Raw genomic sequence first — 27,841 nt, 5'->3', positions numbered from 1 at the left:
ACACTGAAAAAGCTGAAAGTAGCACTGTGGCTTTAGTGGTAGAGAGCTAGCCGTGAGCACAAAGTGGTTCAGGGACAGCTCCAGGCCCTGAGTTCAAACCCCAGAACCAGCAAAAAAGAAAATGAAAAAAAAGTCTCAGATTTTTCCTCCCGGGCTGGCTTTGAACCGTGATCTTCAGATCTTAGCCTCCTGAGTAGCTAGATTAGAGGTGTGAGCCACCGGCGCCTGGCAATGAAGATAATTTATCAAATGTAAGGTCTCGGCCTAGAGGGTCTGGTTAGTTGGTGGGTTCAGGTTTGGATGTTTTGGTTTGGTAGTTCTGCCTGCTAAGGGTCCTGGGGGAGGTGTCAGTCGGGCAGCACTGGCTCCCTGAGAGGTTGGAGGTGACCTGGGCCTTGCAGGGCAGCAGAAGTGGGCGTGGCCTGCATTCTGCTGGGCTAGGAGAGCCACCTTTTGGGGACTTCTGTCTTAGAGCTTGTCTCTTTATTTATTTATTTATTTTTTATTGTAAAGATACTATACAGAGGGTTACAGTTACATAAGTGAGGTAATGAGTACACTTCCTCTTGAACATTGTTACCCCCTCCATTGTTTTCCCTCTACCATCCCCTCCCTCCCTCCCTTCCCCGAGGTTCTTTTTTTTTTGATTGTGATTAATTGATTACATAATTTCAAAGTCACAAGTTCATTCTAACTTTCCTGGAGCAAATTGTCTATCACAGTCTGTAATATATAACAGTGTTCACACGTTATATACAATATTTGTGATCAGCAGCATGGGGATATTTAGTAGTGGTTCAACCAGATGAGCGGGAGTTCTTTGTTTCTTAAGTCCTATTAGTTTTGTCGTATCACCTAACATTTGGATTTAACATCCACTTATCAGGGAGACCATGTACTGTTTGTCTCTTCGTTCTTGGCTTACCTTGCTCAACATGATTCCTTCTAGCTCCATCCATTTCCCTGCAAATGCCATTATTTTGTCATTTCTAATGGCTGCATAATATTCCATTGTGTATAGATACCACAATTTTTGGATCCATTCATCTGTGGTGGGGCATCTAGGTTGTTTCCATATCCTAGCTATTGCGAACAGTAGAGCTTGTCTCTTATCCTTTCATAGGTATCTGGTTCCTTTGGGGCTCTGAGTGTCCTGGACGCTCCCAGAGCAAAGCCTACATACAGACCTTCCATGCTTAGATAGCTTCTAAGGGCTGTGGGCCTGCTGAAGCCACTAGTGGACATCTGTGTCCTCCTCCCCCACCTGGCATCATGGCCCCACGCCGGGGCCACCCCCTTGGCTTCTCACCGGGGCCCCTCCTACATCTCCCCGCTGCTGGCTTTGGTGTAGGAGTCCCGATCCCTGGGCCTAGCTGTCCCTGTTCAGAGGGACACTGTGGAGAAGGCAGGCAGGTGGAGGCCCAGCTTACACGAGGCATCTGCCAAGATGTGGTAGATTTCGAGATACGGGCAGAGGCGGGCACATCGACAGGAGGATGGTGGGGTGGAGGGGAAGAAGGGCTGAGCCCGTGGAAAGGTCATCAACCAGCTCCAGTGGCTGGGGGCTTGGCAGGTAGTGCCCTCACCTCCTTCCCGCGGCACTCCGACCTCGCCTCACCCCTCTGCTCCCCGCAGGTGCGTTTCTCATACCGTATTTCATCTTCCTGTTCGGGAGCGGCCTGCCCGTGTTTTTCCTGGAGGTCATCATAGGCCAGTACACCTCAGAAGGGGGCATCACCTGCTGGGAGAAGATCTGCCCCTTGTTCTCTGGTGAGTGTGGGGCCAGGCCCCTGGGCTGGGGCGTCTCCTCTGCCAGGCGTCAGGCCCTTGCCACCCAGGGAGGCTGCACTGAGAGCAGAGAAGGGGCCACGGCACACGCCGGGCACACGTGGCCGCTCTGCATGGCCACGCTGAGCCTGCCCCTCAGACACCAAGAGCTCTAGCCAGGCCAGGAGGTTCTGTCCGGGTTCAAGACCCACTTCCTCCACTTCAGTTTGGTGACTTTGGGCATATCACATTCCTGCAGCTTCCTCATTTCTGAAATAAAAATACCGTGCTGACCTTCACAGTGTGAGTCACATGCAGCAGCCCAAGTGCACAGCGAGCACCCGATGAATGGTGGCCTCGCTGGCCCTGTGCGGAGTACTTACTGTGCGCAAGAACGTTAGAATGTCAAGTATGAGAGTCTCTAACGTCAGTCGCTTGTGCAAACATCTGTCCATACCTTAACCCTTTCCTCCACTAAACCATTAAAAAATTAGAACATTATGGACTGGGAAAGTGGCTCAGTGGTGGAGTGCTTGCCTTGCATGCATGAGGCCCTGGGTTCGATTCCTCAGCACCACATAAGCAGAAAAAGCCAGAAGTGGCTCTGTGGCTCAAGTGGTAGAGTGCTAACCTTAAGCTGAAGAGCTGAGGGGCAGCGCCTAGGCCCAGAGTTCAGGACCCACGACCAAAAATAAATAAATAAATAAACCATCATTGTCCATTCATCTCCCCAACTTTCTAACTAACCACCATATGTACATATTTCCAAATAAGTAAGTGTGCTTGATAGATTTACCATGCCTCCATCTACCCACCCCACCCACCGATCCATCCACCATCCATCCACCATCCATCCGCCATCCATCTAGTTATCCACCCATTTGTCCACCTACCCACCCAACCCATCCATTCATCTACCTATTCTGTCCATCCATTCATCCATTTGTCTACTTACCTATTCATCCGTTATCTATCCAGCCACCCATTACCCATCCATCTCTTTACCCATCTATCCATCCAACCAGCCATCTCGCCACTTTCCTATCCATCTACCCACCCATCCAGCATGTTCATTGCTCTCTCCCTGCCATCCCGCCATTCCATTTCTCTGAGCACTTTCTCATAGGTCCATCCCTCCAGGCACCCATTCAACCTACAAACACTGCTGGTCACTGTGGAGGGCTTCTGACCAGAGGCCTTCCAGTTGAGTCTGCGGTCATGGTTACGGTGGCCTTCTGACCCTTGCTCATCTCGCTCCCCCTACCGCAGGCATCGGCTACGCGTCCATCGTCATCGTGTCTCTCCTGAACGTGTACTACATCGTCATCCTGGCCTGGGCCACCTACTACCTATTCCAGTCCTTCCAGAAGGAGCTGCCCTGGGCCCACTGCAACCACAGCTGGAACACGCCCCAGTGCATGGAGGACACACTGCGCAAGAACAAGAGCCTCTGGGTCTCCCTCAGCGCCACCAACTTCACCTCCCCCGTCATCGAGTTCTGGGAGTAAGGCCACCTCGCTGGGGGTGGGGGGCGGGGCGGGGCCAGGGGCGGGGCCAGGGCGGGGCCGGGGCGGGGCCGGGGCGGGGGCGGGGCGGGGCCAGGGGGGCCGGGGCGGGGCCAGGGCGGGGCCAGGGGCGGGGCCAGGGGCGGGGCCGGGGCGGGGCCGGGGCGGGGCCGGGGCGGGGCCTGGCGGGCAGCAAGGACAGCCACCTGCCCTTCCTCCCCGGGTGGGGGGGAAGGAGGCCGCTTGTCTGGAGACAGATCCATGCCTTTTGGTTTCTGACAGGCCTGGGAGGAAACCCAGTTCTGTCGTTCACTGGCTGTTTGAATTTAGGAACGTTGCTCTGGCCCCCTTGATGAGCCTCAGTTTCTTTCACTGTCAATTGAGAGAAGTGAACCCCCCAAGATCTCCCCTAAGACAGGGAAACATGTTTGAAAATGATAACTTTTTTTTCATTCACACACATATATATATACATATATATACATATAAGTGTGTGTATAGATATATAGTATATATATATATATATATATATACATATATATATACTAAAATGTATGAAGAAAACTTGTGTTTTCTAACATATACTATAGAAAGGGGTTTATAAATCTGTGCAGAGGGAAAGGAAAATATTGGAAACTGCATATATAAGAATATATACTCATATACTCATGTATACTCAAATGAAAAAGTGAGTCAGTAGAGCAAAAATAGTATCAGTTAGCTTTTGGTGCGTAACAACCATCCCCAAACCCGGTATTTGTTTAGCTAGCAGCTGCTTGTTGACAGCATGGGCCGTTTGGCTCAGCTCGGCCCTTCTGTGTTAGACGCCTGCGTGTATCTGCCTGCAGCTGTCCCGAGGGCAGCACTTCTGGGAATTGGCCGGGCCTGGCCGGGTGTCAGGAGGCCAGGAACAACTGGTGTGTCACCTAGCAGGCCTGAGCTTGTCACAGGAGTGACAGATGGGCAAGCCCGGTTGTGAGCTTTTTTTAATCTCTGCTCACGTCATTTGTGTTAAACCCCCTGGGCCAAAGGGAGCCCAGGACGAGCCCAGTTCAGGAGGTGAGAAGGTCATCTCTGCTCTGCGTGAGAGGAGGACGGCAGCCACCTCGCGCGCTTGGCCGCAGTGTGGGAGGGAGACTCGCCTCGGAGAGGACACATAGCGTGTTGTGTGCAGGCAGATGGGAATGCATGTCACGCCCAGGCAGGGGGGGGGGGCGTGTCCGCCTCACCCCAGAGATGCCCAAGTCATCTGGCCTGAGCGTGGGCCGGCATGGAGGGGGAGGAGGGGGAGGAGGAGGGGGAGGAGGGGGAGCGCGTAATCCGAGACCACGGGGCACCCCTCCCAAGCTTGTAGCTCTGCTGTTTTCCAGGTGTCCGCTCACCTGATGAGCCAGCTCGGGGACAGGCCGGAGAGGGTGCTGCCTGCTCCCAAGCCCCTGCCATGCTATAGGGTCGAGCTGGAGACCCTCCAGGGAAGGGTTGGGGGTCCCCCCCTTGTGTGTGGGGGCCCCTACTCAGTCTGTGTCACTCATGGGTCTTTGCTGTGCTCAGGGGCGGGTCCCCCGGCCGCCTGGACTGGGGGTCTTTGTGTGTGCGTAGTTTTCTCTTCCACACAGTCCGCCCCCCTCCGCACCCCCACTTTAGATAAGGAACGCGTGCTCGGTCCTTCTCAGGTGGCTGGGGCCCGAGGCCGCAGACTGGGCTGTTCTTGCCTGGACGCCGGCACCGTGCCTGTCACGGGCACCGTGCACCCGGCCTTGTTGCCCTTGCTGAGGGTGGGCTGCCCCTGCTGGCTTGGCCGGGCCGGGCCCCGCCTCTCCCCAGACCTGGGTGGTCCCAGCTCTGCAGGGTGGCGGGGTGAGCGGCTCCTGTGGGGGCAGCTGAGGCCCTGTGCCCTGGGGCGGGCTACAGTATACACACAGTTTACATCAGACCCCCATAGCGGCTACACCTCGCGCCCCACCCCTGGGGTCCTCACTCCTGACCCCGTCCACAGCCCACCGCCCCTCGGCGGCAAACGAGCCCCCTTCTGGTGTGCCTGGCTCCTGTCGTCCGAGGCCCCAGGGGTCTCAGGGAAGAACTCAGTGTCCGTCCTAGCCCATACTTTTTTCAGGGCCCTTGCCTTCCTGAATCTATTCTGAGCCCCAGGGCTCCCTTTTCTGGCCAGGAAGACACGAGGCGGTGGTCCCCTCTGGGAACTTCAGCGGTCTGTCCTGCGCCCAGGCCCCGGTGCAGCCGGCAGGGTCTGTCCTGTCTGGACAGCTGTCAGCTGAGCACCCCCCCAACACACGCTTGCCCTTCACCAGCCGGGGTCTAGCAGAGCCTCGCGTCAGCATCTGCCTGCTCCGTGCCTCCTGTCTAGACTCCTAGGGAAGGTTGGGGCTCATGAGCAGGAGCCCCAGAAACAAGCTTGAGGGAAGGCCCGGGACCGCCCCATGCATGACGAGCTGGGGGCTGAGCCCAGGAATGGCCGGGCAGGTGCGTTGTCCAGCCGAGGCCTGCGGGAGGGCTCATGACAGTATGCCCAGCGTCCTGGCTCTGTGTCCGCACCCACGCAGCCACACAGCCCACAGCAACAAGTCACTACCCTTCTTTGCCCTCATTTCTCCACCTGCAAATGGCCAGCCACAGCGGCTGGGCTCTGCAGGATGAGTAGAAGCTCACTGGGCAGTGTGAGCAGCTCTGGCAGAGGGATAGCATTCCAGAAGCACAGAAGAGGTGGACTGGAGAAGAGTTGCGTGGGGCAGTGACAGGAAAGGCCAAGTCTGAGCATTGTTCCAGTCGTGGATGGGCAGAAGGGAGTAGCGTGAGTGAATCTGTGTTCTGGCACCAGACAGTGGACACGTTCTCTAGTGGAGCCTTCTTAACTGTGTCCCAGAGGCTTGAAAGAAAGAGGCAGTATGTGAACTATGGAAATTGATGGCTTTGGGAACCCTACTGCAAAGGCCCTGGGGCAGGACTGTCTAGCCCAGGAGCTAGAGGTGAAAGGGCAGGATGGAGGATGGTGGGGAGTGGGCAGCCACCTTGGGAGCGCACAGGGCCGGCCCGGGAGCCAAGTCCACAGTCACAAGCCCCATCAGGTGGTGCCTGCGTGTGTGCGTCTCCAGAGGCCTGAACTCCACGCACACGCCCACCGCGCCTGCAGCGCGACCTTTCCCTTCTCAGCCAGAGCTGCTCAGACTCGCAACAAGAAGCCACTGCGGGCCCCAGAGGAGCGTTTCACGCTGGCCTCGTGGGGTGAGGGAGGTGGCTTCGGTGGGAAGCAGGGCCAGCCCGTCCCGAGGCCAGTCCTGGAGGTCTGAGGTCACGTTTGTCCCCAGGCCCTGGAGGACAGGCGGGGCCAGGTCTGGCTGGGTGCCCTGATCAGGCTGGAGCCCGGGCCTTCCTCCCTGGCTCCTCCGGAGCCCCTGGGAGCTCAGCACGGATCATTAGACTCTATTAGAATCAAAGACGTGAGTCATATTTGCAAACAAGTGGGCTCGGCCCATCTCCCCGTGCAGCTGTCAGGCAGCCGCGCAGGGCAGGGACGCGGGCCTGGGCTCCGGCGGAAGGCCCTTTTTATAATTGTTGCCTCCGCCGGTCTCCAGGGGAGAGCCGAGGCCAATAAATGGCTGGCCTGCAGTCAAAAGGAAGCGATTTGGCCCACTCCAGGACGTATTTACATCTCTGAGTGCTGGCTGGACGGCAGCAGGGCGGCCGACTCCAAACACACGGCCAGCCCATTCTTCTTTGGATCCTGCCCTGGACTGAGGCGTTTCTTTTCTTGGATAAGAGCATCCCTTGCCAGGTGCCGGTGGCTCCCGCCTGTCATCCCAGCTACTCAGGAGGCTGAGATCTGAGGATCGCAGTTCAAAGCCAGCCCGGGCAGGAATGTCCGTGAGATACCTATCTCCAATAAACCACCAGAAAACCAGAAGTGGCGCTGTGGCTCAAGTGGTAGAGCGCTAGCCTTGAGATGAAGAGCTGAGGGACAGCGCCCAGACCCTGAGTTCAAGGGCCACGACTGACCAAAAAAAAAAAAGAAAAAGAAAAGAATGTCACTTACCTCCAGGTCCCCAAGGGATGAGGCCTCACCCAGGACAAGGATGCCTGGGGTGCTGGGGGTGTCTGCCAAGGACAGCGTCAGCCGCACAGAGGGCGGCTGGTACCCAGGCTTAATTCCTGAGTGGGGTCAGGTGAATTCTGCACCTCACTTTCCCCCACCAACCAAGTGGGTGTAACTAATCCTTTTACTGCTGGCTAAGTCCTGAGTGTCACCCGCCCTGTGCTCCGCTCCAGGTGCAGGCCCCGCCCCCAAAGCAGACACCATAGAAGGCTGACGTACATGTCAGGATGTTTGAAAGGAGCCAGGGCAGGGGGCCGTGACCCAAGGTGTCCGGGAATGGCTGTTGCTCAGGGCAGTAGCATCCGCACAGGGCCTCGAAGGAAAAGACCTAGGCGAGCTGCGGAAGCGTGTGGACGGTGCAAAGGTCCGGAGACCCCCTAGGCCAGGCTGACAGTCGCCTGCTCTGCTCGCTTGGAGGCGGCAGCCTGAGCCTCCCCAGTGAGCTCAGCTGCGCGCTTAGATCCATGAGATCCCTGGGCCCGGCCTCCCCGGCAAGTGGGTGCCAGCTCCTGTTTTCTGGCAGAAGTCTGAGGGGCACACAGTCCCAGGTGGGGTGGGCAGTGTCGGGAAGAGGAGGCCAAAGGCTTAGGGTCAGGGCAGTGTGCTCAGGATCAGAACCTCGCCCCGGTCACCTGGTTGATCTGTCCCACTGGTGGACGAGCCCCACCGTGGAGGTCAGGGGCCGGAGGCCAGGCCAGGAGTTGCGGGTTTTTTCACGGTCTTCATGCTGTGGCTTCCAAGTGCACGCAGGGTGGAAGCTGTTGTCCCCCTTTTTATTTATTTTTTTGCCAGTCCTGGGGCTTGAACTCAGGGCCTGGGCTCTGTCCCTGAACCTGGCTGGCTGTGCTGAAGGCTGGTACTCTACCACTTGAGCCACAGTCATACTTCCAGCCTTTTCTGAGTAGTTCATCAGTGATGAGAGTCTCCCAAACTTTCCTACCCAGGCAGGCTTCGAACTACGATCCTCAGATCTCAGCCTCTTGAGTAGCTAGGATGACAGGAGTGAGCCACCAGTGCCTGGCCAGCCATCTTTCCCTTTTGTAGGACAGACAGGCCATGGGGCCCCTTCTGCGTGGGAGTGTGCTTCCCGAGGGGGAGCCGACACCTGGCACAGGGGCTCAAACCTCAGCGGGTCTTTGGGAAAGCTTTGCTGAGTAGCCCAGACTGCCCTCAAGCCCACCATCCTCCCGTCTCAGCTTCTCTAGTGTTGGGATTAGAGGCATGCACGACCAGGTCTGGCTCACAGTCAGGGTTGGGCAGAATGAAAGGGACAGGGCCCATAATGCTGGGTGAGGGCGACTTCTCCTTTTATAAATGGGGAAACGGAGGTTTGGGGACTTCATGACCCGGAGTTCACTTGGCTTAGGAGGGGTTTTGCATACGCCAGACCTGTGCATGTGCCGCACATGCCCCGGGCCTCTGAGGCCCAGCTGCAGCCCTCCATCTGCTTCTGACGGCCCAACGACTCCGTCCCAAGACAAACAAGGTCGCGGGGGCCTGCGCGATGCCCCAGGCTGGCCCCTGACCTCTTCCTCTGTTTCCTCGAAGGCGCAACGTGCTGAGCTTGTCCCCCGGCATCGACCACCCAGGCGCTCTGAAGTGGGACCTCGCTCTCTGCCTTCTCTTAGTCTGGCTGATCTGTTTCTTCTGCATCTGGAAGGGCGTCAGGTCCACGGGGAAGGTAAGCTGGACACCTGTCCCCTGCCTCAGGGAACAGAAACAACACAGACGGACTCCCCCCCCCCCCCCCCTGCCCACACAGCCCCAGCCAAGGGAGGGAAGCGGTAGATGAGATGAATAAAGCCCAGTGGCAGAGCTGCCCTGTCACGCTGTCCCGTTGCACTTTGTGGGTGTTAATGACCAGCTGCCACAATTCCTGGCTAAGCAGCCAGGCCCCTCCCATGAGCTCGTCCCCCCTGCCACCGGCCCCTCACTGCTGCCTCCTAGCCCCAGGTGTTGGTAGTAGATGCAGATGTTAGCAATAAAGGAACACTGGCACTGTGGGCCTTGTAAGCAACGTCAGCTGCCAGGCAGAGGCCAGCCGGGCGGCCCCACGGTTCAGTATGTGGTATCTGAGGCGAGTACAGGCCCTGGCTCTGCCCAGGCCCAGGGCCAGCAGCCTCAGCAACACCCGGGGCTCAGAGCACCGGCTGCCCACACGTCCCAGGCCAGGTTAGGCCGGGCCCCATCTTCAGGTAAACCAGATGCCCTTGATGGTTTGGGAACCACTGGACTGTGTCGATAGGGCTGGGTCAGACTGAGTTATAACTAAAGTTTCACCGTAACTTCCCTCCTGCCTGTTCCTGCAAACATTAGCTAATAATGAAGCCACTCACAGCCAATAGAAGGCTCGCCCGTAGCCGGAGCAAACGCTGCAGCTGCAGGGCGTGCCGTTCGCTGATAGTGGCAATGAAGGAGTGGTCAGCTGACCACTGATACACACGTGTGTGAAGGCTTGCAGAGCTGTGTCTGGTGTGTGCTAGCAGTGGTGATGTTAATCTGTTAAGGTTCCTGTCAGGCAGGGCTCTGGCTGATATCCAGACCCTACGGGGAGCTGTTGTCAGCGGGGAGCTGACCTCAGGTGCTGGGTCATCCACACCCAGGCATGGGCCTTGGATGTTAGCGGTCGCCACACAGACTTGGCCATTTGTATCTTTGTGGGACACAAGCTCTCTAGGATTAAAGACACCCCGGCATAAAAGCATCTCTCTAGGTGGCACTCGAGGGCACCAGCAAGCTGAATACAGCAGGGTCTGGAGAAAGGTCCGTGGCTGACACGTTCACCTGAACTTAGGGCCAAGCATGTGCCCCGGACAAAGGCACAATTGTGGATCTGGAAAAGGTTCCAGAAATCCAACACCTGCTGTTCAAGATGCAGGGTGCCAGGTAGCAGGGGAAGTGTCCCGGAATGGGGCATGCTGTGTGCAGCCCCCCCCCCCCAGCCCCCACCAGTCAGTTTCCCATCGCTGTGACAAATACCTGGGAGAAATCAACTTGAGGAAAGGTTTATTTGGTGCATGCTATCTGACCTTCTAGTCGTGGCCACGTGGACCCTTTGCGTTGGGGCCTGTGGCAGCTGAATACATCGTAGTGGCTGTGTGTGAGCCGAGGAGGCTGAGAGAGTGAGCAGAGACAGGGACAGGAAGAGGCAGCCCTAACATCCTCTTGAAGGCCACACCTCCCATGACCTCACTTCCTTCTGGCTAGGCCCCCAGATCCTAATGATTCCACCACCTCCCCAAAGTGCCGCAGCCTTTTGCGTCGGCCTCGGGCCCTGACCCAGGCCATGGCTTCCTCTCCCTCTGCCCACTCTGCCACCCTGGCCCCCCGTTGGGAGAGGAAGCGGTCCAGCCTTCGGCTCACACAGCCACCGTGGGGACGGGCTGGGCGGCGGGGAGGGGGCGCCGTGCTCCCACAAGCCCACCTCCGCCTTGAAAGCACTCCATTTTGTCACTGTTGCGGAAGCAGCGCGGTACCCAAGGCTTGGAGAGGAATGGTGACCTGTGTCTGAGGTTATGCCCACAGCTCCGAGCCTCACTTGCCCCATCTGTGAAAGGAGAGGCGTGAAGGTTAAACACCCAGTACACGGCTTGCTCAGACTTGCACACTTATCACCTTTTTCAGTCTGCCTCAGTTTCCCCATGCAGAAGTCAGTCTAGGAATTTCCTGTGGCACATTGGTGCCAAGCAGTGCCAGACACCTGATCATGTTCTTACTCACTGGTGACTTCTGACCCTCATTGTGTGCCAGGCCTGTGGTTGGAATGGGGCTGTCCAGCCCCACTGTGCAGGCTTTGGTGGCTGGGCAGGAAGAGTCTGGCAGGAATCCTGTGATAACGGGAAGAAAGAAGGAAGGCAGGGAGTATTGGAGTCATTTTAAGTGAGGAGGCCAGAGACTTACAATCAAAGATGTGAAGGAAGTGAAGCAGGAAATTGCAGGGAGAGAGAACAGCCCGTGCAAAGGCCCTGAGGTGTGCTCAGCCTCTGTCCGTGGGGCGTCTCCAGTCTGATGGAAGAGGCTGATGCCTATCGGGTGCTGGGAGCGACATTTGAAGTGCAGCAAGGCAGGCAGGGTAACACGGCTGAGGCCAGGCAGGAGTGTGGCAGGCAGTGGGCTAGGAGGGAAGACGTGCCCGGCCAGCCGTCTTCCCGGCCCCACCCCCAGGTACACCCTCCTCGCTGGGCAGGCATGGTTCCCAGAACAATACAGGGCCAGGCCAGCCCCAGGAAGCCAAGGCAAACAGCCATGCTGGGTGTGAGCCACCCACCAGCCTGCTTTTGGGCCAAGTTCCCTGCCACTGTGGGGGCTAGGCCGGGACGGGCCCAGGGCCGGGGATGGAGAGAGGCTGCCCGGGAGACGGAGCACCTGCACCCCTCTTGCTGGTCCGAGGGCCTGCAACGTGCCCCGGCCACGCTGCCACTCACAGCTCTGCGTGCCGACCTCTCAGACAGGCAGTTAGGGAAACCGAGGCCCACGTCACCAAGCTTGTCAGTGGCCAAGTTGCATTTTAGCCCTGGGCACCCCCATTTCTGCCCTGAGTGCCCCCTTCTGCCACCTCCTGGGCCAGGCTGAGGTGCAGCTGTAAGGCGGGAGCCGGGCAGGACCCTGCTGCCACGAAGGACGGAGCTCAGGCAGGGGCAGGGCCAATGCCGGCACAGGAAGACCACAGACCTGTGCCACGCCACCCTCTGGGGTGGCTCCTCTGTCCAGTGCCCAGAAATGTGGCAGGGCCAGGCCCAGTTTGGAGCTCTGTTCTGCTCCTGTAAACTGCTTGGGTCCTCTGTTCCTCCCAGCCTCGGTTTCCCCTGTGAGTGGTTCCCCTCCGTGCACGTAGGAGTGACCCCTGTTGCCTGGACCTTCGCTTCCCAAAGGGCATGGTGGTGGCTCCATTGTGCCTGGCAGGTCCCCGCCCCCCCCCCCCCCCCACCGTGTCCCAGGGGTCTGGGGAAAGGCTCCACCCGCATCCAGGGCTCAGAGGAGCCACCGCGGTTCTCCAGCTAGAGTGGAAAAGTACCGCGTCCCACGGCAAGACCTGCTGGGTCACCACCAGGGCCCGCCGGCGACGGCGGCTGGCACCAGCCTTTCCCCTGGGACCCCAGGGGTGGCATGGAAAAGCTGAGGGAACGGCTTGGCCCTCAGGGGCTGGGCAGCCCGGCCTGTAAAACAAGAGCGAGCACTTCCCAGACGGGGCTGGGGGCGCAGCCGGGCCTGGTGGACTCCTGTCCAGAGACAGGGGTGAGCCAAGCCAGCACCCCCCCATGCACACACACACACAAGATGGGCACCCTGAAAGCACCTGTCCTAAAGCGAGTTCCGCCCCACCCCTGCTAACTCAAGAAAGTGTAAGAAGCCAAGGAGGCTTAGCTTTGGGCAGACACTGGTCAAATCAGTGAGGTCTGGAAAACAAGGGCGTCACCCCCCCACCCCACCCCTCAGGCCTGGCCACAGCCTGGTGGCTTTGAAGCTGGGGCCTCCGGGGACCCCTGCTGGGCAGCCGTCTGCAGCCATTGTTCACCAGCCCCGGTGTGGCCTGCTCAGGACCCAGAGCCCGGAACTGGGCAGGGAAGGAAGGGGACAGGCGAACTTGCCTTCTTTTACCCCTCTGTCCCCCCCCTCCACTTCCCCGTGCCCTCCCTCTCCCTGCCCTCTCCCTCCTGGTCTACCTTCCTGTCCGAGGAATGTTGTGAGGGCTCCCAGCCTCAGAGAAGAGAAGGAAGAGCCACTTTCTGGGGAGACGGAGGCCAGAGGAAGAAAGCACCCAGGGATGGGTGGTAGGGACAGAAGGCCTCCCTGGCTGGGATTGTTGTTGGGGACTCCAGCCTGTGCAAAGGCCCCTTGCTCCCAGGTCGGGGGGCGGGGGGGCGTCCAGGGAGGAGCCCAGTTCAGAGCGAGGGTCTTGCTCCAGCCCGGGGGTGAGGGTGTCTTCAGGGCAATTCAGGACCTGCCCATCGTGGACGCTTTCCTGTCGCCCTGTGGAGTGGCGGGCAGGCGGGGCAGGAGGTGGGTGGGCGGGTTCGTCCATGGAGCCGCCCAGCACTTCTAAGCTCCACCGCACACTTGACCTCAGCCTGGCAGGGACTTAAAGTATGACTCAGGGGAGGCCGGCGCCTCCCAGAGGCCAGGGGGAGGCGGCCCCGCCCTCGCTGGCTGTTCTTTCCCTAAACCCATTTCCCGAGCAGCTGCTCAGGGTCCGATGTGGTTTCGGTGGTCTCGCTTCCGCCACAGGCCCCGTGTCCCCGAGAGTGAGGGGACCAGGCTGCTGGGGCCGGAGCCCTCACCTTCCTGTTTTGGTTCAGTTTGTTTTGAGACAGTTATTGCCATGTGTTGGCAGTCCTGTGATGCCGGAGGTGTGGACACAGCAGCAGTGGCTTATCCGTAGGGCCACACGGGCCGTGCCGAGTGCCCGTGCCCATCACCGGGCTGGGCCTCTTGCAGCCATACATGAATCTCTTCTGTGCTTTCTGTCTCCCCAGGGCAAGGATTTGTTTTTCTTGCTCCACCACTGTGTTCCTGGCTTATGTGATACCTAAAGCACAATAAATACAATTTTTTTTCCTTTTCTTTTTTGCCAGACCTGCCTGGGACTTGAACTCAGGGTCTGGGCACTGTCCTTGATCTTCTTTTGCTCCAGGCTGGCACTCTACCACTTGAGCCACGTTCCAAGTCCAAATACAAATCTTTATAGGACTTTTTCCATTTTAAAAGTTCCTGTGAGCCGGGCGCTGGTGGCTCACGCCTGTCATCCTAGCTACTCAGGAGGCTGAGATCTGAGGATCGCGGTTCAAAGCCAGCCCTGGCAGGAAACTCTGTGAGACTCTTATCTCCAATAAACCACTAGAAAACCAGAAGTGGCGCTGTGGCTCAAGCGGTACAGCGCTCTCCTTGAGCTGAAGAGCATAGGGACAGTGCCCAAGCCCAGAGTTCAAGTCCCACAACCGACCAAAAAAAAAAAAAGTTCCTGTGGCCTGATGCTGGCTCATGCTTATAATCGTATCTACTCAGGAGGCTGAGATCAGAGGAGTAAGGTTTGAAGCCAGCCCAGGCAGAAAGTCTGTGGGACTCTCAACCAACAAAAGGCCAGAGTGGAGGCATGGCTAAAGTGGTAGCTAGCTTCCAACACAAAAGGCTCTGAATTGCATTGAGTTCAAGTCCCAGGAACACACACACACACACACGCTGTGTCAATGGGCACTGGTGGCTCACGCCTGTCATCCTAGCTACTCAGGAGGCTGAGATCTGAGGATCTCATTTCAAAGCCAGCCCAGGCAGGAAAGTCTGTGAGACTCTTATTGCCAATGAACCACCAGAAAGCCAGAAGTGGTGCTGTGGCTCAAGCGGTAGAGCGCTTGCCTGGAGTGAAAGGGCTTAGGGACAAGGCCCTGAGTTTGAGCCCCACACCCGGGCGGGGTAGTGACGGAAGAGCGTCCTGTGTCATACTCAGGTTACAGGAGAGGAAACTTGGCTTCGGAGCCCGCGCCGGCTCCTGGGGAGGAAAGGATGCAGCCAGCGGTGCCCCGGGCCCAGCTGATCTCTGTGCCCTCTACAGGTTGTCTACTTCACAGCCACTTTCCCGTTCGCAATGCTTCTGGTGCTGCTGGTCCGAGGGCTGACGCTGCCCGGTGCGGGTGCAGGCATCAAGTTCTACCTGTATCCTGACATCACCCGCCTCGAGGACCCACAGGTAAGGCCGGTGTACGGCCTTCCCTCCACCCAGCGCCTGGGCGGGTGGGCGGGCGGGCGGGCAAGCAGTGTGCGGCGGGCAGTGCGCCGGCCGGAGCTGCACCCCAGCATCTCCCCCTGGTACTTTTCCATGGGCCCCCGCTGGAGAGTTGCTTGTCCAGCTGATGGCTCACATGGCTCCTGGAGCCAGCCAGTGGCGGGCAGGCTGCCTCAGGCTCTGGGCCGGGCACTCCCAGAAGTCTGGACTTCTGCCCCCAGCATCCTGGGAACAGAAGGTGGGGCTCCCAGGACCTCCCCCCTGGGCCGCATGGGCGCCCAGGGGGCCCCAACGCTCCAGCTTTCTGGTTACCTCCCAGGGGACTGGCGGTTCTCTGGGCCTCCTTCCCTTGTGCCCGGGCAGGGTGGGGTGGGGGCAGCCAGCAGGAAGGCAGCTTCACAGCCTTGGGGGCTGGAAGATTCCAGAGAGCCGCCTTGCCTGCAGACCCCACAGGGAATTGCTCCCCTCTGAGCCCGGTCCCCAGAGGTAGCCATCCCCGGCAGCCGCACCCCGGTCGGGCGTAACCTGGGCCCTGAGCCCCGAGTGCTGTGCAGGACACCCTTCAGAGATGAGGGGCCCGAGGGGGACCCTCGCTGGGCCAGTCACTGAAACGTTCCAGCCCAGTCCTTCAGCCGGTGCAGGAGGCGGGGAGCAGACGTGGCCTCAGCTTCTCGGGGTTCCTTACCACTCAGCATTGTGTCAGTGCGGCGCTGAGACCACCACAGGCATTCCCCTCTGCAGTGGAGCCTGCCCCCCACACCCACCCCGCCAGCCCCATCCTCGGCCGGCCCTAACAACCCCCTCTCCTTGCCGACCCCCCCCCTCCCCCCAGGTGTGGATTGATGCCGGGACCCAGATATTCTTCTCCTACGCCATCTGCCTGGGGGCCATGACCTCGCTGGGGAGCTACAACAAGTACAAGTACAACTCATACAGGCAAGTGCTGCGCCGGCCGGCCGGCCGCGGGCGCGCGTGCGCGATGATGTTAAAGAAGACAAGTAGGGAGCGTGGCTTCCTGTGTTGTGAATTAACTTGCTCCCTGACGTATGTGTAACTTAGGGACTGTATGCTGCTGGGATGCCTCAACAGTGGTACCAGTTTTGTGTCTGGCTTCGCAATTTTTTCCATCCTGGGCTTCATGGCACAAGAGCAAGGGGTGGACATTGCCGATGTGGCTGAGTCAGGTACGGTGGTGTTGGTGGCAGTGGTGGTGGGCACTGCCACCTAGTGTGTAAGCCGAGTGAGTACTACTGTAGGCATGAAGCCAGACCCCAGGGGGATGGGGGGCCAGCCTGGCTTCTGTACCAACCCCCCACTCCCACCAGGATGCTCCCCCCCAGTAGCAAAGAATGCAGGAGCCATCACGGTCTCCACGGCGACCTGGCCCATGGGGCGGCTCGAGCGGGACAGCACCGTGGTGGGGTGGTTCCCTCCCTCCCGTGCCCCAGCTCCCGCCCGGGCAGCCGCCACCTGCACCCGTCGCCGCCTTCTCAGCCGACCGCTCTGTTCTGTACTTGCGCCCCGAGTCCCCTCTAGGCAGACCTGCTCCTCCATTCTGCCCCGTCTCTTCCCTGTTGGGCTCCACCCCCTCCACTGTGGGCTCGGAGCTCAGTGGGGGCTGGAAGCGGGAAAGGGGGACTGAGGACAGGGAAGGCCACCCTTGGGGGCGGTGACCAAACTGATCTGGGTGTGGGACACGAGGATCCCATCACCCCTGGGGTGCACCCCCTCCCAGGCCAGGTGCTGCTCCTGGGAACAGCTAGAGTCATTAGAGTCGACGCCCTAGGATCACAGGCTTGCATAGTTTGGAGCTTAAGACCCCAGGACCCCAGAGTTCCAGAAAAGATGCTTCTGGAATCCTAGGGACTGGGTTCCAGGACTTGGCCTTGATTGCTTGAGGTCCTGGACCCGCTGTGTTCAAACGACAGTGGTTTGGGTCACAGACCCCTCCCCCAGTCCCTCGCAAGGCCTTGGAGGGCGGCCGGTGGCCAGCTGTCGGCAGGAAAGGGTTTGTGGGTTCACACCAATTCCCCCCTGCCCCCCACCAGAGGCAGGGAAGGGCGCTGGGCCCAACTTCTGCAGCAGAAGGAAAGGCAAGGTGTCATGCGGGGACTTCCGCAGACCTGGGGCAGGTGCCCTCTCTCCTCCTCAGCCCCGATATTTTCTGCCTTCTTGTATTTGAACCCCAAGCTCCTGCCCTAGCACCCGTCTGGCATCTCGGATGAGCTCAGCAGTCTGAGAGCGGCAGGAGCCTTGCCTGGGGTGGGGGGGCACTCCAGTACGGGCCCTGCCCACCTCCCCATCCTACCCCGTGCACACTCATGGGCTTGCCAGCGTGAGAATGAGCCTGGGTCCTTCATCTCTCGCAGCCCCAGGGCCCTGTGAGCCTCAGAGCTGTAGAACCATCCTCGCAAATCCACCACTCGGCCGTCTACATCGCTCCCTTTTTTTTGGGGGGGGGTCCCCCTTGAAGCCCACAGAGTGAGGACACGGGAAACACCCACGGCCACCTGTGGGTTCTCAGAGCAAGGTGGGAAAAGAGCTGGGAAGCCCAGCTCAGAGCCCCTCCCCTCCACCCAGGGGGTTTGGGGTTTTTGTTTTATTTTGTTGTGTTTTTGCTGAGGGCCTGCAGGCCAGTTTCTTGACTGCTAATCGCCGATAGCTGGCCGTGGACTTGGCAGCGGGAGGTGAACGTAATTCTTTCCCTGTGGACAGCTGGGTATTTTTGCATCCGTATGTGTGGTCAGCCTAAGTTGTTTTCTTCTTCCTGCCCACTTCCAAGATGTCGTTCATTCCCCACGGTGATGTCTGAGCAGCCAGCACATCAAGGGTGATTGTTTCCCTAATAAGCTTTTAACGAGCACAGTATTAAGCAGAAGGGCGTTTGAACGAGGTAATCACCGCGTCAAGCGCTGGCATGCAGGCCGGGAGTCACACGTGTGTTCCCTTTCGAGGAGGCAGATCCGGATCTGAGCGCCTGGGTTTTCTTCCTGGACTCTCCCCCGACCTTGAGCTCGCCCTGGGCTTTGAGAGGAGCTCAGCCCTGTCCCGAGTCAGCAGTGGTGCCCGCCCGTCACCGTGGGCCTTTCCCGCGGTCCTGGTCTTCGGCCAGAGTGGTCAGATGAGGTGGACAGCCCGTGGCTTTGGACTCTGGCTTCTGTTCCAGGGAGGGTTGCAGGTGCCCAGGCAGGAAGCATGCCCTTGTCCCCCACCCCTCCCCGTCCTCCCTGTGGGCAGCCCAGCCGCCCTCCGTCGCCGCCCAGGTCGTTGTGTCGCTGGGGACCTCAGGCTGTGTGGACTCTGCGTTGTGGAGACCCATTCTCCCCGTCCCGTGTGGGAGTGTCAGTGCCAGACAATGTGTGACTTCGGATGCCAATTTCTTGTAAAAAATGGTGTGTTTTTGTGGAGTTTTACTCTATAGTTTTTTCATTTGGCTTCTGACGTTTGCTTGAACACATGCCTCCTGGACTCCGACCCTTTTTTGCTTCTTGTCCATTTTGGGGCAGGGCGGTTTTGTTTTCAGCCCAGGCCCGCGAGCCCTGCCTTCCCTGGCAAACCCCTGGCGTCCCTCCCCTGGTGTCCGCTGCGGTCCCCGGGGGACAGGACAAAGCGGTTCTCTGCATCCCAGTGAGCTCAGTAAGAGGCTCCCTGAGCTGGCAGGCCCCCTCCCCAAGTCCACCTGCGGGTCTGGCCCAAGCACCCTCTTACCCCTGTTCTGGGCATTGGTGCGTCTCAGAGAACCTGAATGCAAGAAGGCTCCTGGGGTCACCTCTCCTTCAACCTGTCAGCTGGGAGACTGGGGGCCTGGGCGGGTCTAGGGAGATACAAAGAGGAAACAGTAGATAAAGACTTGCGTGTGGCTCCTGTCTCCCAGGCTTGGTCCTGTGCCTGCACCCTCTCCTTCTGTGCCAGGCCCTGGCTGGCCTCCCCTTACCTCTGCCCACCTCTGGCCTGGTGCCTGTTGAGGCTGGAGGCTGGAGGTCCGAGGCCACCATGGCTGTACCCCTGAAGAGCCGTTTGCCCTACTGGGCGTGGTTCTAATGTGTGTCTTTTGTTTTCCTTTCTACTCATGGTGTGTTGGCCATCAGTTCAAAAATAGAAACTTTATATTTTTCATAATGTGGTCAGATTACGAGAACTTTCCCTTGGCTTCCTTCCAGCCAGTGTAGACAGGATGGCTTTGCTTTGGGAGGGGCTGGGTCGTCATCTGGAGTCGGTAGTTGCCTGAGCCGCAGGCCCAGTTCCCGCATCCTGCCCCAGCCCGGTAGCCCACATCCACGGATTCGTGCCGGCAAGGAGGCCACCTGTACCGTCTAGGAGCACAGAAGCTAACACGGGGCCCCTCCTGAGTCACGGGGCCCCCCCGGCCCCACCCCAGAGTGAGCAAGACAGGCCTGGTCTCTTTCCCAGGCAGCAGCTCAGCTCAGATGCCAGTGCCGTTATGTGAGGCCGGGGGCTCCGGGGGGCCCGGCGGCTGATGTGCCTCCCTCTGTGCCCCTCCCCATTTTCTCTCCCACGTAGGTCCCGGCTTGGCCTTCATCGCCTACCCCAAGGCTGTGACGATGATGCCGCTCCCTACGTTTTGGTCCATTCTTTTCTTTATTATGCTTCTCTTGCTTGGACTGGATAGCCAGGTGAGTGCTGGGAGGCGCGGCCCTGGGAGAGGACTTGGGGCACCGTGCAGAGGTGACATCCATTGACACTGGGATCTGGGATTGTCTGTAGTCAATACCACCCCCACCCCCACCCCCATCATGCTGCTAAGTGCCTCTGGCCAGCCAAGGATCCTGTGGGATCCTGGAGTGGGAACGGACACAGGGCAGCTGGAAGACACCTGTCCGCCCCCAGCTGCAGGCCGTCACCCGTCTCCTGAGCATCCTTTCCTTATCTTGGCTAGTGTTGTGATGATGCCCTTGTGGGCAGGGGCAACAGTGCTGGGTTCAGAGCACACAGGAGAGCCCGTGTCCAGCATCACTCTCACTGAGGGCCGTAGCCCCCTAGGTGGCCAGGCTGGCTCACAGGGAGTGAGAACTGGCAGGAGAGTCCTACAGGGTCAGGCAGGGGAGCAAGAGTCCAGAGAGGAGGTGGTCAGCGCGCAGGGCCAAGAGCAGAGCAGGGAGAATTTGGCATAAGAGAGGCCCCGGTCAGCAGAGCAAACAGAATGAAAACATCCCAGAGACAGAAAACAGACCCGGGCCGTGTAAACAAGAGTGGGGGCCGCCTTCATCATCTTGGGTTCATGAGCTTGGCCTTTGGAGAGGCCCCACACACATGGCTTTTAGAACTCCTTCCAGAAGTAAAAGAAGAAAACAAAAGCAGATTAATAAGTAGCGAGGCATGACATCTCCATGGCCCAAGATGGACTGCTTGGGAATGGCACCTACTTGCGAGTAAGCAAATAGAGGTGGTTAGTCACTAGGTTTTTGCCCTATAGGGAGGGGGAACCAGGGATTGGGGGGGGGACACCCAGGCTGGGGCCAATCTCGTCAACACCATCCCAGGATGCCACTGCCCTTTTGCTGCAGTCCGCCCAGACCTTGAGGCTTGGTGGTTGGCGACTGCCAGTGTCACTCAGCCCCCAGACCCCAGGATCCCGGGATGGGAGGAGCTTGCTGATGTCATCATGGCTCACGTGTGGTTGAGCCCTAGGGGAGGTGTCCCCAAGCGGGGATAGGAACGCCACCATGCTAGGTGCTAGCCTGTTCCAGGCCCCATGCCAGCTTTTACGCCCCCCTGTGTGGCACAGTACACAAAAGTCACCCACACCAGCTGCAGGGGGCAGCCACGCAGTCTTCCCACACAGTAGCTCTGCCCTGAGAAGCACCAGCCTTGCCCTGGCCTGCCCCCAGGGCAGGGGAGGGGACCCTGGCCTGGGAAGGCAGGCAGGCAGGCGTGGCCACTGCCCCACTGTCTCCTTATTCCGCCCCGAGGCTTAAGCGAAGGCCTGGGCCTTGCGGCTAGTTGGAGGCTTGGCCCCGAGCTGTTGCTCTGTCTCTGTCAGCTTCTCCTTGTGAGTTCCAGAAGCTGGAAGTGCACAGCAGCCTCGGGCAGGGCCTCGTGTGCCGGACGTGGTCACTTAGGCAGTAGCCATTGCGCTCTTCCAGGGCTTCTTGCCGTGGTGGGGAGTGGCCTGCTGAGGCTCGGGGCATCGCACTGCTGTTTCTTGGTGGGCCAATCTGGGAGCCCCCCTCCCCCGGGGGAGGCAGGTCCCTGTTGATAGATAGCCAAGGGGCCCCCAAACGGGCAGTGCCAGGAGGAGGGAGCTGACTTCAGTGCCCAGCTCCCCCTGCAGAGGTGAGTCAGCCATACTCAGCTGTCAGGTGACTCCTAACAATGTCAGATCTCTCTCAACATCCTGGCCAGACCCTGCCACTTGGGAGAGGAGGAAACCGAGGCCCATCTCCGATGAGCCAGGAAGGTTGGAAGAGGCTGTGCGGGGAGCTGGAAAATGAGGGTTTGGGCAGGCTTGGTCCCGATTCCTGGCAGCACAGGAGCTGTGCTGCCAGCATCTCCAGGGAGGGAGGAGCTGTGTTACTCCTAAAGCACAGCAGCTGCTCAGGTTCGGATTCCCCCTGCTAGCCAGCCATGGGGGTGGAAGATCCCCCGCCTTCTCCCTGCAAACCCCGCCCCCCCCCCCCCCCCCCCCCGCCCGGGCCTCTCCCCTGATCTGGGCAGCCGGGCGTCTTCTCTTGGACTGCTCGCCGCCCCTTTCCTTGATCCTTCCTGCTGCCTGAGCTGTGGGCGCTTGGAGATGCAAAGGAGCCAGGTCCACTTTGGGGTGTGTGAGGGCCCGCGGAGCCGTCTGGTCTGGCTGCTGTGGGCTGTTAAGCCCGGAGGCTGCCCTAGAGGAACTTGGTGTAGACAGGCTCACACTCTGCTGAGTGTAGGTGGAGGGGCGGCGCCCCGGCAGGAGGAGCAGAAGGGTGGACAGCATCTCTTGGTATTGGTTAGATAGTGATGGTGCAGGTCCAGAGAACGGCACTCGAGGCTGCTGTTTAAAGCAGCCAGGTGGCGCTCTGTGTGGTAATATGTCGTGCTCTGCAAGGTCAGCTAGTCACAGAAAGACCAAGAGCATCCACTGTGGAAGCACTTGCAAATCTTATGTTTGGGGTAGATTCCCAGAGTCCGGCTGCCACACACAGCCACGCATACCTGGGCATTCTCTGGGCTTGTGAGAGAAAGGGTTAAAACCATCACAGGAGTCCGGCCTGAACTGCTCCATTCCACAGATGAGAAAACTGAGGCCCAGATTTGTTCTGAGTCACCTCTGCTTGGCACAGCTCCATCACGTGTCTGAGCAGCCATACCGGTGTGGCCTGGCATGGTATCGAAGGTCCAGAGAGCATGGACCACCCTTACCCCAGGAGAGTGGTTGTCATGACAACTAAAACACAGGGTCGGCACTGGCTTCCTGGGGAAGCAGTTTTCCCTCAGTCTTGTGAGAGAAGGGCATTCTGGCAGCAGAAACAGCCTGAACAAGATGCCCAGAGTGGGGGCCTTATTTGCTGTGTGTATAGACCAGCGTGGCCTGATCACATCCAAGGCCTGACTGTGGGGAAATGGCAGGCTCCTTGTGTGTGCCTGGGCCGCTCCCCTCCTCTCCCCTCCCCAAGCAGCAGCGGCGGCGGCGGCGGCGGCTCCCTCACTGGCTCTCTCTCCCTTCCCTCCTCAGTTTGTCGAGGTCGAAGGACAGATCACATCCTTGGTTGATCTTTACCCGTCCTTCCTAAGGAAGGGTTATCGTCGGGAAATCTTCATCGCCATCGTGTGTAGCATCAGCTACCTGCTGGGGCTGACGATGGTGACGGAGGTAAGCGCTGTCCCCGGGCGGCACACGGGACCCTGGCTCGGGACACCCCCATCCACCCCAGTGCAGCTCGCCTCCCACCCCAGCCCACCCCCTCCCACACCAACCCACCCCCCTCCCATCCCAGCCCACCCCCTCGCACCCAGCGCACCCCCCTCCTATCCCCCTCCCACCCCCTCCCACCCCAGCCCACCCCCCTCACACCCCAGCCCACCCCAGCCCACCCCCTCCCACCCCAGCCCACCCCCTCACACCCAGCGCACCCCCCTCCTATCCCCCTCCCACCCCCTCCCACCCCAGCCCACCCCCCTCACACCCCAGCCCACCCCAGCCCACCCCCTCCCACCCCAGCCCACCCCCTCACACCCAGTGCACCACCCTCCTATCCCCCTCACACCCCCTCCCACCCCAGCGCACCCCCCTCCTACCCCCTCCCACCCCCTCCCACCCCAGCCCACCCCCCTCCTACCCCCCTCCCGCCCCAGCCCACCCCCTCCCACCCCAGTGCACCCCCCTCCTACCCCCGCCCACCCCCTCCCGCCCCAGCCCACCCCCTCCCACCCCAGTGCACCCCCCTCCTACCCCGCCCACCCCCTCCCACCCCAGCCCACCCCCTCCCACCCCAGTGCAGCTCACCTCCCTCATGCCCTCATCAGAGTGTGCTGTGCCCCAGGCCCTGTGAGGGCAGCAAGCAGAGGTTCAGGCCCCAGCAGCTGACCACAGCTGTTCTGTTCCACAGCCAAACTGTCCTGCTCTTGGAGGGACGGATTACTTGGGTTTGATTTCAGGGTCTCACACTTAATACTATTTGACTCATGTCCCCAACCTCTGTGTGTGTGTGTGTGTGTGTGTGTGTGTGTGTGTGTGTGTGTGTGTGTGTGTGTGTGTGTGTGTCTGTGTGTGTGTGTCTGTGTGTGTCTGTGTGTGTTTAATTGGAGATAAGCATCTCACAGACTTTCCTGTCCAGGCTGGCTTTGAAGCACATTCCTTTGCTTTTAGCCTTCTAAGTATCTAGGATGACAGGTGTGAATCACTGGTGTCTAGCTCTCCAGCCTTTTTTTTTTTTTTTTTTTTTTCTGGTTGTGGGGCTTGAACTCTGGGCCTAGGCGCTGCTGTCCCTGTGCTCTTCAGCTCAAGGCGAGTGCTCTACCACTTGAGCTACAGCGCCACTTCCGGTTTTCTGGTGGTTTATTGGAGATAGGAGTCTCACGGTCTCTCCTGCCCGGGCTGGCTTTGAACCGCGATCCTCAGATCTCAGCCTCCTGAGTAGCTAGGATTACAGGCGTGAGCCACCAGCGCCCAGCTCTCCAGCTGTTTTTATGCTTATTTTTTATTGGATCTCATTTCCCTCCCAGGCCAAGCACCTAGACTGCAATCTCCTTAGCTTAGGATTCCTGGAATAGCTGGGATGGTAGATGCGTGACACCTTCCTCATTCAGCTTAGCGGGCTCATGAACTTTTTCTTCCCTTCCTCATTCAGCTTATCGGGCTCATGAAGTTTTTCTTCCCGAGCTGGCCTGAAACCTCGATCCTCCCAATCTCAGCCTCCCAAGTAGCCAGGATGATGGGCTTAAGCCACCAGCTTCTGGCTACCCTACTTTTGAATGCTGAGCTAGACCCCAGGGCCACGCACATGCTCAGCAAGTGGTCTTCCACTGTACAGGCGTCTGGACAGTGGGAGGTGCATCAGGCGGGGGATCTCGTATGGGGTAGAGGGAGCAGGAGCGGCAGCAGGAGATGCACATGTAAGAGAAGATGGACGTCCAGCACCACCGAGGGCGCGCTCCGCACCCCGGGCCACACACCGAGCAGCTGGGGCCGCTGGGGAGCAGCGGCGTCTCCTTTGGATATAGATGGCCCATTGTTCAGATGGGCCCCCTCTTTTGCTAAGACATGTCATTTGCCTCCCTCCAGTTTTTCTCTTCCTGTGTTTTAATGAAATTTGTCAAACCTAAAGTTGGATCATTTTTACTTTTTTTTTTTTAGCAGTACTAGGGTTTGAACTTGCTAGGCTGGCATGCTACCATTTGAAGCATGCCTCCCATCCAGTTTTTTGATGATTAATTGCCCAGGTTGACTTTGAACCATGATCTTTTGGGCATCAGCCTCCTGAATAGCTAGGAGTACAGACATGAGTCAAGCCGAGCACTTAAAATAATATATGCATGTATGTACACATGCTGCTAGGCATGCTAAGCATTTCCCTTTGGTGTTTTCTAGCTTATTTGCCAGAGATTTTTATATATGATCAGTAAGAGACCAGATAATCAATCACCCTCTCTGTTGTCTCCTCCACAGGGTGGCATGTATGTGTTTCAACTCTTTGACTACTATGCAGCTAGCGGTGTATGCCTTTTGTGGGTTGCATTCTTTGAATGTTTTGTTATTGCCTGGATATATGGTGAGTACAGAATTGTGCAGATCCTTTCTCAGGCTTCTCCCTGGGGCTTCTTTTCACTGAGGTGTGAGAGGCTTTGGCTGGAAGGCCTTGCCCTCCTGGGCCCTTTCCAGGGCAAGCCTCACCCTGTAGTCACATCACAGACAGCCCCGTGCTGAGGTGCCGGGTGTGAGAGGTGCTTTGACCAATAGAGAACCTGGATGAATGAGGGTCTGTGTGTGATCAACTAGCACCCCCAAGTGGCCCATGCTGACCTCCTAAGGCTTAAGTTTGCCATACCGGGATCTGGGCTCTGCCTAACACTGACCAAGAACAAAAAGATACAGGATGCCCTGTATTATTTGTGTTCCACACCATTTTGGTTATGCCACACCTGTGTGGAGACAGAGGCCTGATGATCCCAGAGGCCACACCCCAGCCCTGCCACCCCAGCCCCAGGGCGGCGCCGGCCTCGGACCCCAATCACCCGTGTCCCCCGCTGTGTCCTGCAGGCGGTAACAGCTTCTATGATGGGATTGAGGACATGATCGGCTATCGGCCCGGGCCCTGGATGAAGTACAGCTGGGCTATCATCACTCCAGTCCTGTGTGTGGTGAGTTCCACAAGGCTCTGGCTCAGCATGTTTACCGGGTAGCCAGTATTCCATTCTGCAAGGGCTGGTTGTTGGGCTGGTCGCGGTGTGTTTGGCGAGGAGCTGGTGGGGGGGGGAGTGGTCAAGCTGAGGCTGCGGCGTGGTGAGTCGGGAGTTCTGCCCATTCGTTGTCCATGGAGGAGGGGGTGTGGCAGCAGGCTGTTCTGAGCTCTCCCTTCCCTGCCGCCATCTTAGGCTCCACCTTGGTATGTACCTTTCAGCCCGTGCTTCAACCACTGGCAAGTGGCAGTTCCTCTATCACAAAAGCCGCTGCCCTGTCCATGTCCAAGTCCGGCCCAGACCCTAGATGCTTGTGGGAAACCTTGTCTGCACCCCGTTGTCACACCACAGGGAACACAGATGGCGGAAACACTCCTAGCATTTAGGAATCAGCATGGGGGGTAAACGGGCCCAGTGACCTCTGCTCCCTGGCGGGGTCAAACTGCTGCTAACGTAGCCAATTGCAAATTGCAGCCTCAAGCGCACCACTTCTCTGGGCCTCAGTTTCCTTACCTCTAAAGCAAGGCCTTTTCCCCATCACTGTTTAACATGACACGGGACTCCCATCAGGACGGTGTGCCCCTCCCCCCTGCAGCGGGAAACACCAGCAGCACTAGCGGTGGGCACACTTGGCCCCAGCACACACTCACTTCTCTGGGTCTGATCTTCCATTGTGTTTGCCCCCCGCCCCTCTTACCACTCTGACCCCTGTCTACTCCTCTCTGCCCCCCCCCCCCCCCCGCCCCAGGGCCAGAGCCCCACAGGCAGAAACCATGAGAAAGTGGGCAGGGCTGGGCGCCCTCCCACCATGCTGTACCCTGCAGAATTTGTCACAGGATGGAGTTGGGCCCAGTTGTAGATGGCCTATGACCACCTCATTCAGGAGCGGGGCTCCTACCAGCCTCTTTGCCAGGCCGAGGTGCGCAGTATTGGGGCCCTCAGGGCCAACCCCACCCCACTTGGAATCTCGCGACCAAATCCCAGCCTGGAGCCTGGGCCCGTGGCTTGGTTTGGAAGGGGGAGGCTGGCAGGGGGAGGGGAGACAACAGGCATTCACCCCTGCCCCACATTACTGTGCACCTGCTGCGTGCAGTCTGAATGGGCCTAGGTGAGCGGGGGGGGGGGGGGGGGGGGGGGGGCATTGGAGAGAGTGGGGTGAGTTGAGGGAAAAGAGGGCTGGGCAGAGGGAACAGCCCATACGAAGGCTCCGGGATAAGTGGCTCAGGAACTGGGAGGAGTCCAGGATGGCCAGATCGCACAGGTGGGGGCAGGGGAGAGGTAAGGGGAGGGTACACGGGCTGACCAGGGCGGCTGCGCTGAGAGTGCAGCCTTCCTGCACCAGGAGGCACCCGGCAGCTTTGTCAGACTGGCACCAGCAAGACCCTTAAGGTGGCAGAGCAGGCGGCCCCAGGGCGGGTGTGAGGCCCCAGGGCGGGTGTGAGGCCCCAGGGCGGGTGTGAGGCCCCAGGGTGCGTGTGAGGCCCCAGGGCGGATGTGAGGCCGCAGGGCGGGTGTGAGGCGGCCCCTAGGAGAGATCCACCCCGGGCTGAGGCCTGCCCCAGCTCCAGCAGCCCTGCCTCCGCACAGCCTGGGACTCTGACCGCCCCGTCTGCTTCTCCACAGGGGTGTTTTGTCTTCTCTCTGGTCAAGTATGTACCCCTAACCTACAACAAAGTCTATGTGTACCCGACCTGGGCCATCGGGCTGGGCTGGAGCCTGGCCCTGGCCTCCATGGTGTGCATCCCTCTGGTCGTCATCATCCGCCTCTGCCAGACCGAGGGGCCGTTCCTCGTGGTGAGTGGGGAGAGGGGCAATGGGGGTAGCGCCCAGGGCAGCTCTCTGCTGGTTTTCTGGGTGGCCTTAGGCAAGATGGCTGCCCTTTATGAGTCCTAAGTTGAGCTTGACCGTGGG

At 59.0% G+C, this 27,841-nt stretch overlaps 1 protein-coding gene and 1 long non-coding RNA gene across 3 annotated transcripts in view; one reads left to right on the top strand and one right to left on the bottom strand.

Moving 5' to 3' along the window:
• Positions 1 to 27,841, top strand: part of Slc6a6 (solute carrier family 6 member 6) — a 66,523-nt gene that overhangs the window by 36,029 nt on the left and 2,653 nt on the right. For both annotated transcript variants that reach the window (XM_042679635.1, XM_042679636.1), the window contains 11 exons: positions 1,636 to 1,770; positions 3,037 to 3,271; positions 8,926 to 9,058; positions 14,924 to 15,058; positions 15,927 to 16,030; positions 16,154 to 16,278; positions 19,616 to 19,728; positions 22,767 to 22,904; positions 25,200 to 25,302; positions 25,791 to 25,891; positions 27,554 to 27,724. In XM_042679635.1, coding sequence (XP_042535569.1) covers positions 1,636 to 1,770; positions 3,037 to 3,271; positions 8,926 to 9,058; positions 14,924 to 15,058; positions 15,927 to 16,030; positions 16,154 to 16,278; positions 19,616 to 19,728; positions 22,767 to 22,904; positions 25,200 to 25,302; positions 25,791 to 25,891; positions 27,554 to 27,724 — 1,493 coding nt within the window. The remainder of the gene's footprint in view (positions 1 to 1,635; positions 1,771 to 3,036; positions 3,272 to 8,925; positions 9,059 to 14,923; positions 15,059 to 15,926; positions 16,031 to 16,153; positions 16,279 to 19,615; positions 19,729 to 22,766; positions 22,905 to 25,199; positions 25,303 to 25,790; positions 25,892 to 27,553; positions 27,725 to 27,841) is intronic.
• LOC122107829 lies at positions 10,367 to 13,460 on the bottom strand. Its single transcript, XR_006147430.1, has 3 exons — positions 13,041 to 13,460; positions 11,098 to 11,204; positions 10,367 to 10,924 (listed from the first exon to the last, which is right to left on the bottom strand). It is a non-coding gene; the product is annotated as an uncharacterized LOC122107829 (long non-coding RNA).

This window comes from Dipodomys spectabilis, unplaced genomic scaffold (genome assembly GCF_019054845.1).
Source record: "Dipodomys spectabilis isolate Male_0828 unplaced genomic scaffold, ASM1905484v1 ptg000054l, whole genome shotgun sequence".
In the NCBI taxonomy this organism is placed as follows: Eukaryota; Metazoa; Chordata; class Mammalia; order Rodentia; family Heteromyidae; genus Dipodomys; species Dipodomys spectabilis.
Note: the sequence above shows the minus strand (reverse complement) of the source record. Positions and strands in the feature narration are given on the sequence as shown.